General features: G+C 53.6%; 1 protein-coding gene across 1 annotated transcript in view; it reads right to left on the bottom strand.

The window, feature by feature from the left end:
* LTBP2 (latent transforming growth factor beta binding protein 2) overlaps positions 1-12,135 on the bottom strand; it is a 115,744-nt gene that overhangs the window by 10,167 nt on the left and 93,442 nt on the right. Inside the window, exons 18-24 of the mRNA XM_011949564.1 lie at positions 8,599-8,718; positions 2,917-3,036; positions 1,758-1,880; positions 1,393-1,518; positions 897-1,022; positions 489-611; positions 263-388 (exon numbers count right to left, since the gene is read on the bottom strand). Of these exons, the coding sequence (XP_011804954.1) occupies positions 263-388; positions 489-611; positions 897-1,022; positions 1,393-1,518; positions 1,758-1,880; positions 2,917-3,036; positions 8,599-8,718 (864 nt within the window). The remainder of the gene's footprint in view (positions 1-262; positions 389-488; positions 612-896; positions 1,023-1,392; positions 1,519-1,757; positions 1,881-2,916; positions 3,037-8,598; positions 8,719-12,135) is intronic.

Genomic DNA, 12,135 nt, shown 5'->3' with positions numbered 1-12,135 from the left:
AAGCTCTGTAAAGGGGAGAAGTGACACTCGGAGTTTGGAGTTGCCTGCTGTCAACGTCGTGGGGAGGCCCTGGTGAGAGACTGAGTCCCTCCCTCCCTGAGCACCGGGCTACCTCCCATCACTCTTCGCTCCCACCTTCTCCTCCCTGGGCAGGGCTGTGGGCACTTGCTTTCGGTACTGGTATTAAAAGGGACACCACTCTAGTCTTAGCCTCTAGTGCCCATGCTCCTGGCCGGCAGAGGTAGCTGTGCTGGCTTCTCACCCAGGCAGCTGGTGCCCCCCTCTGTGCTGACGAAGCCGGGTGCGCACAGACAGAAGAAAGACCCGTGGCTGTTGAGGCACTCCCCGTGGGGTGCGCAGTGCTCCTCCCCCATGCATTCGTTCACATCTGCAGGGAAAAGATGGGGAGTGGGTGTCTGCTGGGGATGTGCCTGCCTCCCCACACACTCATGTCCCCCAACCCCAGTGGGGTGAGCTGGGTCACTCACCCTCACACAGGGTGCCATTGGCCAGCTGGAAGCCCTGGGGACAGAGGCACTGGTAGGAGCCTGCGGTGTTCTTGCATTCCCCTCCCAGGCAGCTGCTCTGGGGGTCTTCACACTCATCCACATCTGCAGGGCCACACAGGGGAGGAAGACAGCTGATGGCAGCACCCCCCAAGGACAGGAGCCAAGGGGGAGGTTTCCAGAGGACCTGTCACCTGCCTGCAGAGCTGGACCCACAGGGGCACCATCCCCTCGTGAGGCAGCACAGCTGGGAGAAGCTCATGAGCGACTCTTGGGGAGCGGGATGATGGCAGCTCCTCCAGCCCCAGCAGCCCCCCACCTGCTGGGCTTCACCATGGCCCTGACAGAGGGGCATCCCATTTGTGTCCTCTCCCACATGGAGGCTCATACCTTGGCAGGAGTCACCCAGGGGGCTGGGCCGGTAGCCCCCATCACAGTCCTTGCAGGAGAAGGAGCCAGCCGTGTTGGTGCAGACTCCCGAGGGGCAGACTCCCGGGAAGGCACACTCGTCTAGGTCTGCAGACAGACAGTGCTCACCCGGGGACCTAGGAGGGTTCCCACTCCCTGGGCAATGCAGGAACCTCACCGTGGCCTTCCTTTCTGAGTCCCTGGGGGGTTTCCTAAAACCCCCTCCCTAGAACACTCCCGGGGCAGCCCTGCCCTCAGCTTCCCTCTGGTCTCTGTGACTGGCTTTTCCTCCTGTCCTCACTCTGAACTTGGGGATTGTGATAATATAAGCTCTTGTTGGGGCCAAGTCCATGTATGGGGTCCTCTAGCCTAGTCTGGAGCCCCTCGACATCAGCCCCAAACTGGGGACAAATGAAGTGTTCTTCGGGAGGTAAGACGGCCTATACTCTGTCCCCTTCCACTGCCTCCCTAGGGTTACCTTCACAGGCAGTGCCGTCTTCATTCACCCAGTACCCACTCTCGCAGGCAGAGCAGGTGAAGGAGCCCTCCGTGTTGAGGCAGAGGCCTGTGGGGCATGAGGCCCGGCTGGCACACTCGTCCACATCTGAAACAGGGCATTGCATTCTGTGTGGGACTCTGCAGGACAGACAGGCCAGGACAGCCAGAGACTGGTGGGTAGGCAGGGGTGGGGGAAGGACAGGTCTGGGCAGGGATGTGTTAGGTCAGTGTGGATAGGGATGCAAGGCTAGGGGTGGATTCAGGGCGCCAAGCGTGGTGTGCAGAGGAGAGGGAGCCACAAGCTGGATTGGCCTGTGGAGAAGGGGTACTTCAGCATCTCTGTACCTTGGCAGCCCTTCTCATCTGAGATGACCTCATAGCCCTGCTCACAAGAGCATCTGAAGGAGCCTTCTAGGTTGGTGCAGTTTCCATGGGCACAGACCCCGGGGGTCAGACACTCATTCACATCTGTGGGAGAGAGGTCCTAGATGGTGGGCTGGCCTCCTCCCCTGCTGCAGCCCCCGCTGGCAAGCTCCAAGCATCTCAGTTATGAGGCCAGGAAACCAGCCTTCAGAGGGGCCGCAGGCCACCCCGGGGAGGCCATGAGACCATGTTCCCTTCTCCCACCTAGGCAGGGCAGGGCGCCCTATCCCCCGGGCTCACTTCAGCCCTATCTAGTAACTCAGAGCACTCTGCATGTACCCATGCAGGGGGCCAGGTCCCCCAGCCCTGGGGCTGGTTTGGCTCATCTGAGGATACTTGGAAGGATGTGTCCAAGACCCTTGACTCCCCTCACTGTGTGTGCCAGGAACCCTACATGACCTCCTACCTGCCAACCAAACAACCCACGATCCCAACCCAACAAGCAGCTTCCGAGGGTGGGCGGGCAGTGTGGAGAGAGGCCAGTCATGCTGAGGTGGCTGAGTGGCAGCCTCGAGGGCCTGGGAAACGTCTGCCCTCTCCAGAGCCTCAAAGCGTCTATTCAACACTCAGTCCCTCCCAGCATTCTGAACCCCAAGCCTTTCTTCCTGAGGGGGCGGCACGAATAGAGCACACGCCTCCTCCTGCAGACCTGCTGCCCTTCTGAGGAAGGAGCACCCCGCTGTGCAGTGGGCGGGCTGTTTAGACGCTGCTTTTGAGATGCAGAAGAGCAGGAGACCCCTCCTCTCCTCCCTGGGAACTGCAGAAGGGCCTGGCCCCATCCTAAGACCATTAGGCTCCTCGATCCACCACAGCATCCAGCTACAGAAGCTGCTGGGACTTTGGGCAGTCACTCCAGAATGAACACGGCCAATGAGCAGAAAAGGCCCCCACCCTCGCTGATTCAGAGGGCAGAGCCCTAGTGACTTGTGCCCAGAGTCATCTGGGAACCCAGCTAGATCATGGAGGACAACAGCCTCCAAGCCACCTCCCTCTGCCCACCTCTTTCCCTCTCCGTGTGTGGGCTCAACCAGAGGTCCCCAGGCCCAGTGGCCTGCTCAGTGCCTTGGCCAGCAGCCCTCACCTACACAGCTCCCACTCTGGCCCCGGTAGCCCTCCTCACAGGCCAGACAAGTGTAGGAGCCGGGGGAATTGACGCATCTCCCATCAGGGCAGGTACCGGGGTGACGGCATTCGTTGATATCTGCAAAACAGCAGCCCCTCCCTTGGTCATCCCTGGGAACATAGCACATGGGTAGGTCTGTGACACAGCAAATCCTTGTCCCTGCCCTTAGTTGGGGAAAGGGATGGACAGACAAAAACTAGGAAAGAATGACAGCTACCCTGTGTTCCCAATTCCACCTCTCACCCACTGTCCGGGACAAAAGAGGGAGATGGAAGAACTTAAACATTAAAAAGGGAGACTCCCTGGGTGGGTGCAGTAGGCTGTGGTTACCACCAGCTGTGGGAGGGTCAGAGGATCCACTGTTTGGGATGGGCTTTCATCTATCCCCTGGCGAATTCCTAATCCTTTAAAAGCAGTGACCATTACTGGGATGTGCTTGGCACAGCAGCTCACTGGATTCCAGAGGCTCCAGAACAGATCATCAGAGGGGCAGTGAAGGCAACTTGGGCTTCCTTGCAGCAGGAAATGAGGACCATGGAGGAAGCCCCAATCTTGGGTATGGCCAAGACCAGCCCTGAGGCTGAGTGCAGACTGCAGGGTAGAGCCGGCAAAGCTTCTCTGCTGCAGAGTTGTCAGACATTTCTTCCAGCCAAGAATCACGTAGGGATCCTGGCACCTACTCTGGTGAGATCCAGGAAAGTCAGCCAGAAGGGGTAAGCCTGGACACCCAGGGGATGAGGGGACCCAGGAAGGGAGAGTGGCAACAGGAAGAGGAGGGAGCTAGTTCTCCCCGGAGCCGTGGAGAGGGCTCTCCCCCATGTAACCTGGCATATCATGGGCTTTATCATCTAGGCACCCAGAGGACCTGGACTGAGTGAGGGAGGTCCTGTCACAGGGACTGAACTCTGAGTCAGCACTGCCGGAGGACATTATGCCCCTCTGGCCGAGTATCAAGGCTCTGGCTCACTCTTCACAACAGGTCCATTGGCCAAGAAAAGAGGAGGGGTTCTTCTTCCTAAATGGGTAATTGTCATTCTCTTAGAGGAAGTATACCAGCTTATGCAGATTTAGAGGTCCTACTGCCCGAGAGGAAGACCTACTCAGCACCCATGGAGGAAGTGTGGGAGGCAGGCCTAGGGTCCAAAAACAGGCTTTCTGCAGAGAAATTAAAGCCAGCAGCTGTCACTGCAGGAGAGGACATGGACCCTAAAGTGGAGGGTGAAAGTGAGTACTCGCCGAGGTTGTTTGGTTTCCAGAAGTCAGGACACATCGAAGCCCTCTGTCCCAGAGGACTGGGACCCTCTCAAGCCTAAAGTTTCTGCCTGAGGGTCCAGAAGACAGGGACATCACCACAGGGCAGGTAGTTTTTCAGGTGGGTCTCTGCAAGAAGAGTCCCACAATTCCCATATAATCTTGGGGACACTGAGATAAGGCTCATCTCTGGCAAGAGAGCAGCCACAAGTAGGTGCCCCAGCCCCTATTTGAGTTGTGGTGATATCATCTTAACTATTCTAAGGGCTTCTGTAAAGACAGAGATGGAGAAAATAAAGGATCCAAGATGACTAACTTTGGCCACCCAAGAGACAGAGGCCAGTGCCATGACCTGCTGGCCTTGGCCGAGGTACTTGAAGGAGGATGGACAAAGCCACTGAGAATAAGCAACAATCCCTGTTTCAGGGATGCTGGATGACCTCTTCCAGGACGAAGAGAACGAGATTGAGGCAAAGCTCCTCCTAAATCCATGCCAGGAAAAATGAAGTCTTCGGACCTTTCCTGCAGGGATCAGGCAATGTGGGAAGGAGACAAGGTTTGCCAGGAACAAAGGGCCCTGAAGTCTGTCCTGCCCCAAACATGCTGCGTACATCTCTTGGAGGTGGTGTGTGTAGTGTCTTAATGCTGGGCATTTAGGATGCATGTGGCATTCCAGCTCTCCACTTTCTGCACCATGGTAAGCTGGTGCCTCCTAGTCCCTTGTGGTTGGGTGGGGCCATGAGACTAGTGAGGGCCAATGAACTGTGTGAGTGGGTACGATATGGATATTTTATGGACCAAACCATTTAATTTGTGCAATGCTCCAGAGTGCTCTTTTATTCTTCCACAGAGACTGGCTATTCCTTTAGCCTACATCTCCAATGAGGAAACATGGGGCAGAGCCTCCAGCTGACCCTAATGGACATGCGGCACTGATGAGATAGAAGCTTGGTGTGGTGGCTCATGCCTGTAATCCCAGCACTTTGGCAGGCCAAGATGGGCGGATCACCTGAGGTCAGGCGTTCAAGACCAGCCTGGCCAAAATGGTGAAACCCCATCTCTACTAAAAATACAAAAATTAGCTGAGTGTGGTGGTGGGCACCTGTAGTCCCAGCTACTCGGGAGGCTGAGGCAGGAGAATCGCTTAAACCCAGTCGGGGAGGAGGTTGCAGTGAGCCAAGAGACTCTGTCTCAAAACAAACAAACAAACAAACAAAGAAACAAACAAACTTGGCTGCTATGTCAATAAGATAGGTGTTGTTTGTTAACGCCGCATAACCTTGTCTATCTTGGCAGGCCGCTGCTGGTTCCCTTCCTCAGACCAGAGCCCCAGCCAGTGATGATCACATGTGAACGGGAGGGGGAGGGCAGAAGATGAAAGCAGCCCCTCAGACTCCACCTGAGCCAGGGAAGGGCTCTCCTGGGTGGAAGCGAATATAACTGAACCATTAGCCAAACCAATTCAAAGGAGCCAGAGGAAGATTCTGAATGAAGCAGCTTCTATCACCAGCTACCCTGAGGCTGTCCCACCAGCATCTTGGTGCCTGGACTGGAACCAGTCACTGGATGCAGAAATATTGCCTGGCCTAGGGTGTGAATGTTAATCTGAGATTACGGTGTGTTTTGGAGGGTTTTAATACTCTGTCTTTGAAGCCTGGAGCCATCTGTCTTCTTCCTGTGTTCCCAGCCCAAGGCCGACACAGCTGGTGCTCAATAAACGTTTGCTGACCAAAGAGTGGGAGAGTACGCCTCAAACCTCACCCTTCGTCTTTTTGGTATAAGGCTGCTGAAAAGACCCCAAAGGGCCCATGGAAACAATCACTCCAGAGACCAGCTTGCCAAGCTGCTGTCGGTTTGCTGGGAGAATCCTGGATCTTCTCTAACCACAGATCAGCCTTTGGATGAGGAAATGTACAGACATTCACCTCTGCTGCTTGTGAGAGCATGGGGTGGGGGTGGGGAAGGCACTCAGGCAGGGGCCAGAAGCTCAGGTGACCTTGGCTATGGCTGGGTGACATGAAAGGCCCTGGCGGTCTGCAGGGAAGTCTATCCCCTGTCCGTGGGAACCTGGAGTCCCGGTACGACGGAAATGTCATTGAGACTGCTGGACGGGCCTCTGTCCAGACCACTCAGCCTTTCACCAGAGACTTTCAGTTTCAGTGGAGAGAGTGGTTTCTGAGTTGGAGAAAGAAGAAAGAGGGAGAGGAAATTGACTGGGCTCCCAGGGTGATGGGCCGGGTTTGTGGTTACCGATGGAAACCTGGAGAAGTGTGCGAGCTACATCATTCTTTCTTTCAACAGACTCAGAGTGTCTGCCCTGGGCCAGGAACTCTGCCTGACCTCCCAGATGAGGTGTGTGTCTAGAACCTTTCCTTGGGAAGGGAAGGAGAGGGCTGGGGTATGGGGGAGCCTGGACATGAAAAAGAACTACCCTCTGATGGTAACATTTCCCCTACTTACTCAGGGTCTGTATGTGCCAGACAGTGCCTAGCACTTTGTATTCATTAGCTTATCCAATGCTCACAAACATCTCTGAGATGGGCATTACAGTTCCATTTCCAGACATGCGTCAAAAGCCAAACCCAAGCCTGTCTGCACCAGAGCCTGTGCCCTTAACACAGACTGGTTAATATAAATCTGATTTTTTTTGTTTGTTTGTTTTTTTGAGACAGAGATTCACTCTATTGCCCAGGTTGGAGTACAGTGGCGTGATCTCGGCTCACTGCAACCTCCACATCCTGGGTTCAAGTGATTCTCCTGCCTCAGCCTCCCAAGTAGGTAGGATTACAGGCATGTGCCATCACGCCCGGCTAATTTTTGTATTTTTAGTAGAGACGGGGTTTCACCATGTTGGCCAGGCTGGTCTTGAACTTATGACCTCCAGTGACCCACCTGCCTCGGCCTCCCAAAGTGCTGGGATTACAGGTGTGAGCCACCACACCCAGCCTAAACCTGATGTTTTTAATGTTCTGGTATTCTCTTGGTTCATTTCCTCTCATTTTACTTTTCTTTTTGATAAAGTCTAATGTCAAATTCACAGCATCATTGTGATGCTTAAATGAGGTAATCTATCGAGGACCTAACCCAGCCACCTGGGACACAGGAGGCACCTGTCAGTGGTGGGTGCCATCACTCTCTGTTCTCCTGAAGATGCCAGGCTGTCTTATCTCCATTGTGCTAAGGAGGACAAGGCAGGTGGATTCTGGCTTTGGTCATGGGTAGGCCTGAGTTTTAAAGGGGGAAGACCAAGAGAGAGGCATTGGGAGGTGATACACTGGGGCTGAAGGCAGAGCTGTCTGTCCTACACCTGCTGCCACCTCTTTCCTTTGGTTCTCTGGACTTTGCTTCCATGGTAGTGGCATTGAGAAGGGAGGCTGTCCTTTCACAAAGTACACAAGCTCTTACTCTGACTTCCAGGCCCTTCTGAAAGCAGGCAAGTCCCAACCAGGGAAACCTAGAGGCTGGGAGGGGTCTCAGCCTAAGCTTGGACCCAGGGCCGTGTTCTTCTTGGACTGCGCCTGGATGGATTTGCCCTCATTTCTTCCTGTCCCAGCCAGTCTCGAGAGCATATACCCTGGGCCTCCTACAAGCCTGTGACACCCCAGCCTGACAGGGATGTGGTGGCAGCAGAGCTGCCCCACCTACCTGCCAGGGAGGTGGGGTAACAGTCCATATGGTATAACCTTCAGAGGCCAAAAGGACTCCCACCCTGCTCCTGGCCCCACTATATCCCCTTTGGGTATGCTCCTGGAGTCTGTTCTTCCTTCCTTCATTGATTGATTGATTGATTGATTGAGACGGCGTTTCGCTCTTCAGAGCTGGCATGAGATAGGCGCAGGTCTGTGAGACCAGTTAGCAGTGTCACAGCACCTTTTGGCTGGGTCTGGGACAGACCAGCCAAAATCCCTCCCTCCCTCCCTCTTTTCCTCCCTTTCTTCCTTCCTTCCTCCCTCTAGCATTTGTTGGGTACTTATCAGGTGTCCATGCATGGGCCATCTAAAGATATGGCCCAGCCCTCAGGAGCTCACAATCTAACAAGCCTAACAAGAAGGCTGACACTCCCAGACACACCGACTCTTCCTCTGCCCCATGAGGAGAGCACATTTTTCAAGGCAAGAGGGCAGAGGTTACAGAGATGTTCCTAAGGTGTCATGTGGATAAAGTTGTTCATGCTCCCCTGCTGCAGCTGGCAGACAGGATGCCAGAATATCACTGAGGGGATGGAAAGGCTCAGAAATTCCCATACGTGTCTCTGTCCATAGGCGTGGGCTCAGCATCAAGGGGCCGGGGCAGGGACAAGCTAGAAGGCGCGTTGGTGGTGGGCAGTGTGTGGGGAGGGAGAGGTGGGTAGTGGGGTGGCAGGGAGCCTCCCTCCTTCCCGTTCCTTACCTTGGCAGTGTCCTTTCCTGACCATGATGTAGCCCTGATCACACTCGCAGTGGTACGAGCCCTCGGTGTTGGTGCACTGCCCCCCGCTGCACACCCCTGGCTGCTCACACTCATTGATATCTGTGAACACACAGAAAAGCCCTGAGTCACAGCCAGCCCTGCAGGATGGTGGAGGGGGCGGGGTCCTGGAGCATTCCTTCTAGAGGCCAAGGACAAAGGATGCCAGGCTGAGGCCTGGGCAGGGAAGGCATGCTTGCTGCAGCCACAATTGGCTGGAGGGGCTCCTGGGCCGGGTCTGAAATTAACTAGCTCAGGCCCCTGATAACCCTGAGTTCCTTTCTCTCAGGGGAGGCTACTCTGGGGATCCATGCAGATCCTTATAGCTGTTTCCTCACCCTCATGCAAGGGCTGGTCTGGAGGTGGGGTAGCAGTCCATATGGTATAACCTTCGGAGGCCAAAAGGACTCCCACCCTGCTCCTGGCCCCACTATATCCCCTTTGGGTATGTTCCTGGAGTCTGTCCTTCCTTCCTTCATTGATTGATTGATTGATTGAGACGGAGTTTCGCTCTTGTTGCCTAGGCTGGAGTGCAATGGCGCAATCTTGACTCTCTGCAACCTCCGACTCACGGCAACCTCCGCCTCACTGGTTCAAGCTATTCTCCTGCCTCAGCCTCCTGAGTAGCTGGGATTACAAGTGCCTGCCACCACACTCAGCTAATTTTTTGTATTTTTAGTAGAGATGAGGTTTCACTATGTTGACCAGGCTGGTCTTGAACTCCTGACCTCAAGTGATCCACCCTCCTCGGCCTCCCAAAGTGCTGGGATTATAGGCGTGAACCACAGTGCCTGTACTCCTAGAGTCCTTCCTAAGGACCTTCTTAAAGGTTAGGAACCAAGCAGCCAGTGAGGGATTGCGTTTTAGGTAACCATGGATCTGTAGGGTGTGATTTCTGTCATTTTTCCAAAGTATGTTGGTGTCCCACCATGGCTCTAAAGCCCAACCCCACTTATGCCCCTCCCCTGCTTAAACTCCTACCAGAGACCCCTGCTACCTCCAGTTCTGCTTGTAGCCTGGCCCACAAGGCCTTTGCCACCTGGCCCAGCTCTGCTGTATTTGCTAATTCACACAAGTCCCTTGGTATAGCCTCAGCTACTGCGGATTTCAGTGGTCCAACCTCCAAGCCTTTGTTCACACAAATGCTTCCACCTGGAGTCTCTTTCCTCACGATGGCCAGCAAATCCCTGCCCCCATTTCAAGGACTGGTTTAATGCATCACCTCTGGGTCCTGTGGGTCCCCATCCCCTGTCCCTACAGTCAAATTAATCAAGGCCTCACCTTCCCACTCTCCCCCTTAAACTGGGACTGACACAAACACTTCAGAGTCCTTATGCAGATTAAATACAATAATCCAGGTGAGGGGTTGAGCACTGTGCCCGCCTGGCATAAGGTAAGCACTGCAGAAATGTTAGCTATTATTATCCTAACGTTAAACCCCATAAAATCCCAGCTCCTCAGCTTGGCATGTGAGATCTTGCATGACCGGCCCCAGCCTGCTTCTCATCTGTTTCCTGCTGCCCACACCTCTCCTACCCTTGCCTAACCTCAGGACCTGTTCCTGAGCCTCTGCCCGCACTGTCCCCTTGCCTGGAACAGCTTCCTACACAACTGCGTGACTGCCTCCCACTCATCTCCAACCCAGCGTCCCCTGAGGGCCCAGCTCTCAGTGTACCTGTTCATTTACTTGCTTCCTCCCTGACTAATGGGAACATGCCTTATTATCTCAGCATCTCCAGTGCCCAGCACAGAACCCCAATAAGTGCTTACTGAAGGAATCGAATAATAGTCATTTGTTCAAGGACAGTGTCTTCATTTGAGCAATAGTTCATAAAACTCCAGTGCACAGCAAAGTCTCTGCCAGAAGGTAGGAAACGCACACTCCTAGGTCCACAGCCAGAGATTCTGATCCTACTCTACTGGTGGGCCCAGGAACTACGTTGTTATAACTCTTCAGGCAATTCTGGAATAAGTGGTGTTCACTGTGAGAAGCCCTAATCCCAATGGAAGAGAGAAGGGAACTCATAGACAGAGTCATGTGTGGGAACCATTATCCCCTGAGGCCAGGACGACCTGATAGATGGTGCTGGAAAACTCCCTCGCTCCATGGAGAAAAATGGAGATGTGAATAGAGAAAGACCAGGTTCTTAACAGCCATACAAAGACGGACTCCAGATGAATCAAAGCACACCACAAAAGGGAGAACTAGGACTCAATTAAGGTACAGGGGAATAGCTTTGTGACTGCAGGGTGTGGAAGGATTTCTTAAACAAAGCCCCCAAAACACACAAAAATAAGGCAAAATGGTGAATTTCAGTACATCAAAATGAAGGATTTCTGTTCCAAGAAATGCAGATAAGCTTAAAGGATACAGGACAAAATGGGAGCATTGCAATTTCTAAACCCAGCCAAGAATCTAGAATATATAATGGACTCCTAAAGAGCCCCAGGAAAAAGCAGCAACCACCATTGGAAAACTGAGCAAAAATGGGAGCCAGCAGTTTACAGACGAGGAAACCCACAGGCTAATGTATGAAGAGATCCTTACATTTTTTGGTAAGCATTTACTTAGATATTTAATATGTAAACAATTTATCTTATTGATAATATAAATCATAATGACATATTAATTATATACCTTATTTAAATAATCCATAAGTCAGTATAAGTATCAAATCATTGAAGTAATGAGATATTACTTTATGAGACTGGGAAACTTCAGAAAGTGGGTGTTATTCTGGACAAGGCCTCTTCCAGTGGCAGCCAAGCCCCACTGGGAGAAGCACTTATAGCCAGCCTTGAGCCCCACCCCTGTCCCCCAGCTGTTGGGGCTGGCAGAGACATCTTGGACACCCGGGCTGGCACGTAGCAGAAACCCATGTCTGCACCAGTCCTGGTGACACCATTCCCTGCAGCAGCCGCTGCTTATCCCAGGCCAGCTCCCCAGGCTGGGTCTGCAAAGAGCAGTGCCTCTGGCCCACAACACCCACCTAGACCACTGGAGCCCAGAGAAGCCCCCTTCCCTTAGCCTCTCTCTTGACTCCCCCGGCCTGTTCTGAGCCCTGCCCCTTGAGTCAGCTCCCTGGAAGGCAGCTGACCCAGTCACCACTGTTCTGCTCACAGACTTCTACTGGCTGCCCCTGCCTGTGACACAGCATCCAAACACTTCAGCCTGGCATTCGAGACATTTCCCACACTGGCCTCTTCCTCCAGGTAGCCCTGCTCCAGTCACACTGCATTCATCATTATTCCCAGAGCATGCCAGGCAATGTTCACTATTTAAGTCTCTGCAGAGACGCTTCCCTCTACCTGGAGTACTCTCTGCTCCCTCCATTCCTATTCATGCTCCAGGGTGGTGTCCAGCACCCTGTGTGTAAGGGGAGTGTGTCTTTGGAAGCAAACCATGCTTTGGAGCTAGAGTGATTTGATTCTGTTTCTAGCTCTGTCACCACTAGGTATGAGGCCCCTGGGTATTTCAAT

The sequence above is a fragment of the Colobus angolensis genome, unplaced genomic scaffold, assembly GCF_000951035.1.
Source record: "Colobus angolensis palliatus isolate OR3802 unplaced genomic scaffold, Cang.pa_1.0 Scaffold3, whole genome shotgun sequence".
NCBI lineage: Eukaryota > Metazoa > Chordata > Mammalia > Primates > Cercopithecidae > Colobus > Colobus angolensis.
This window is presented reverse-complemented; position numbering and strand designations above follow the sequence as displayed.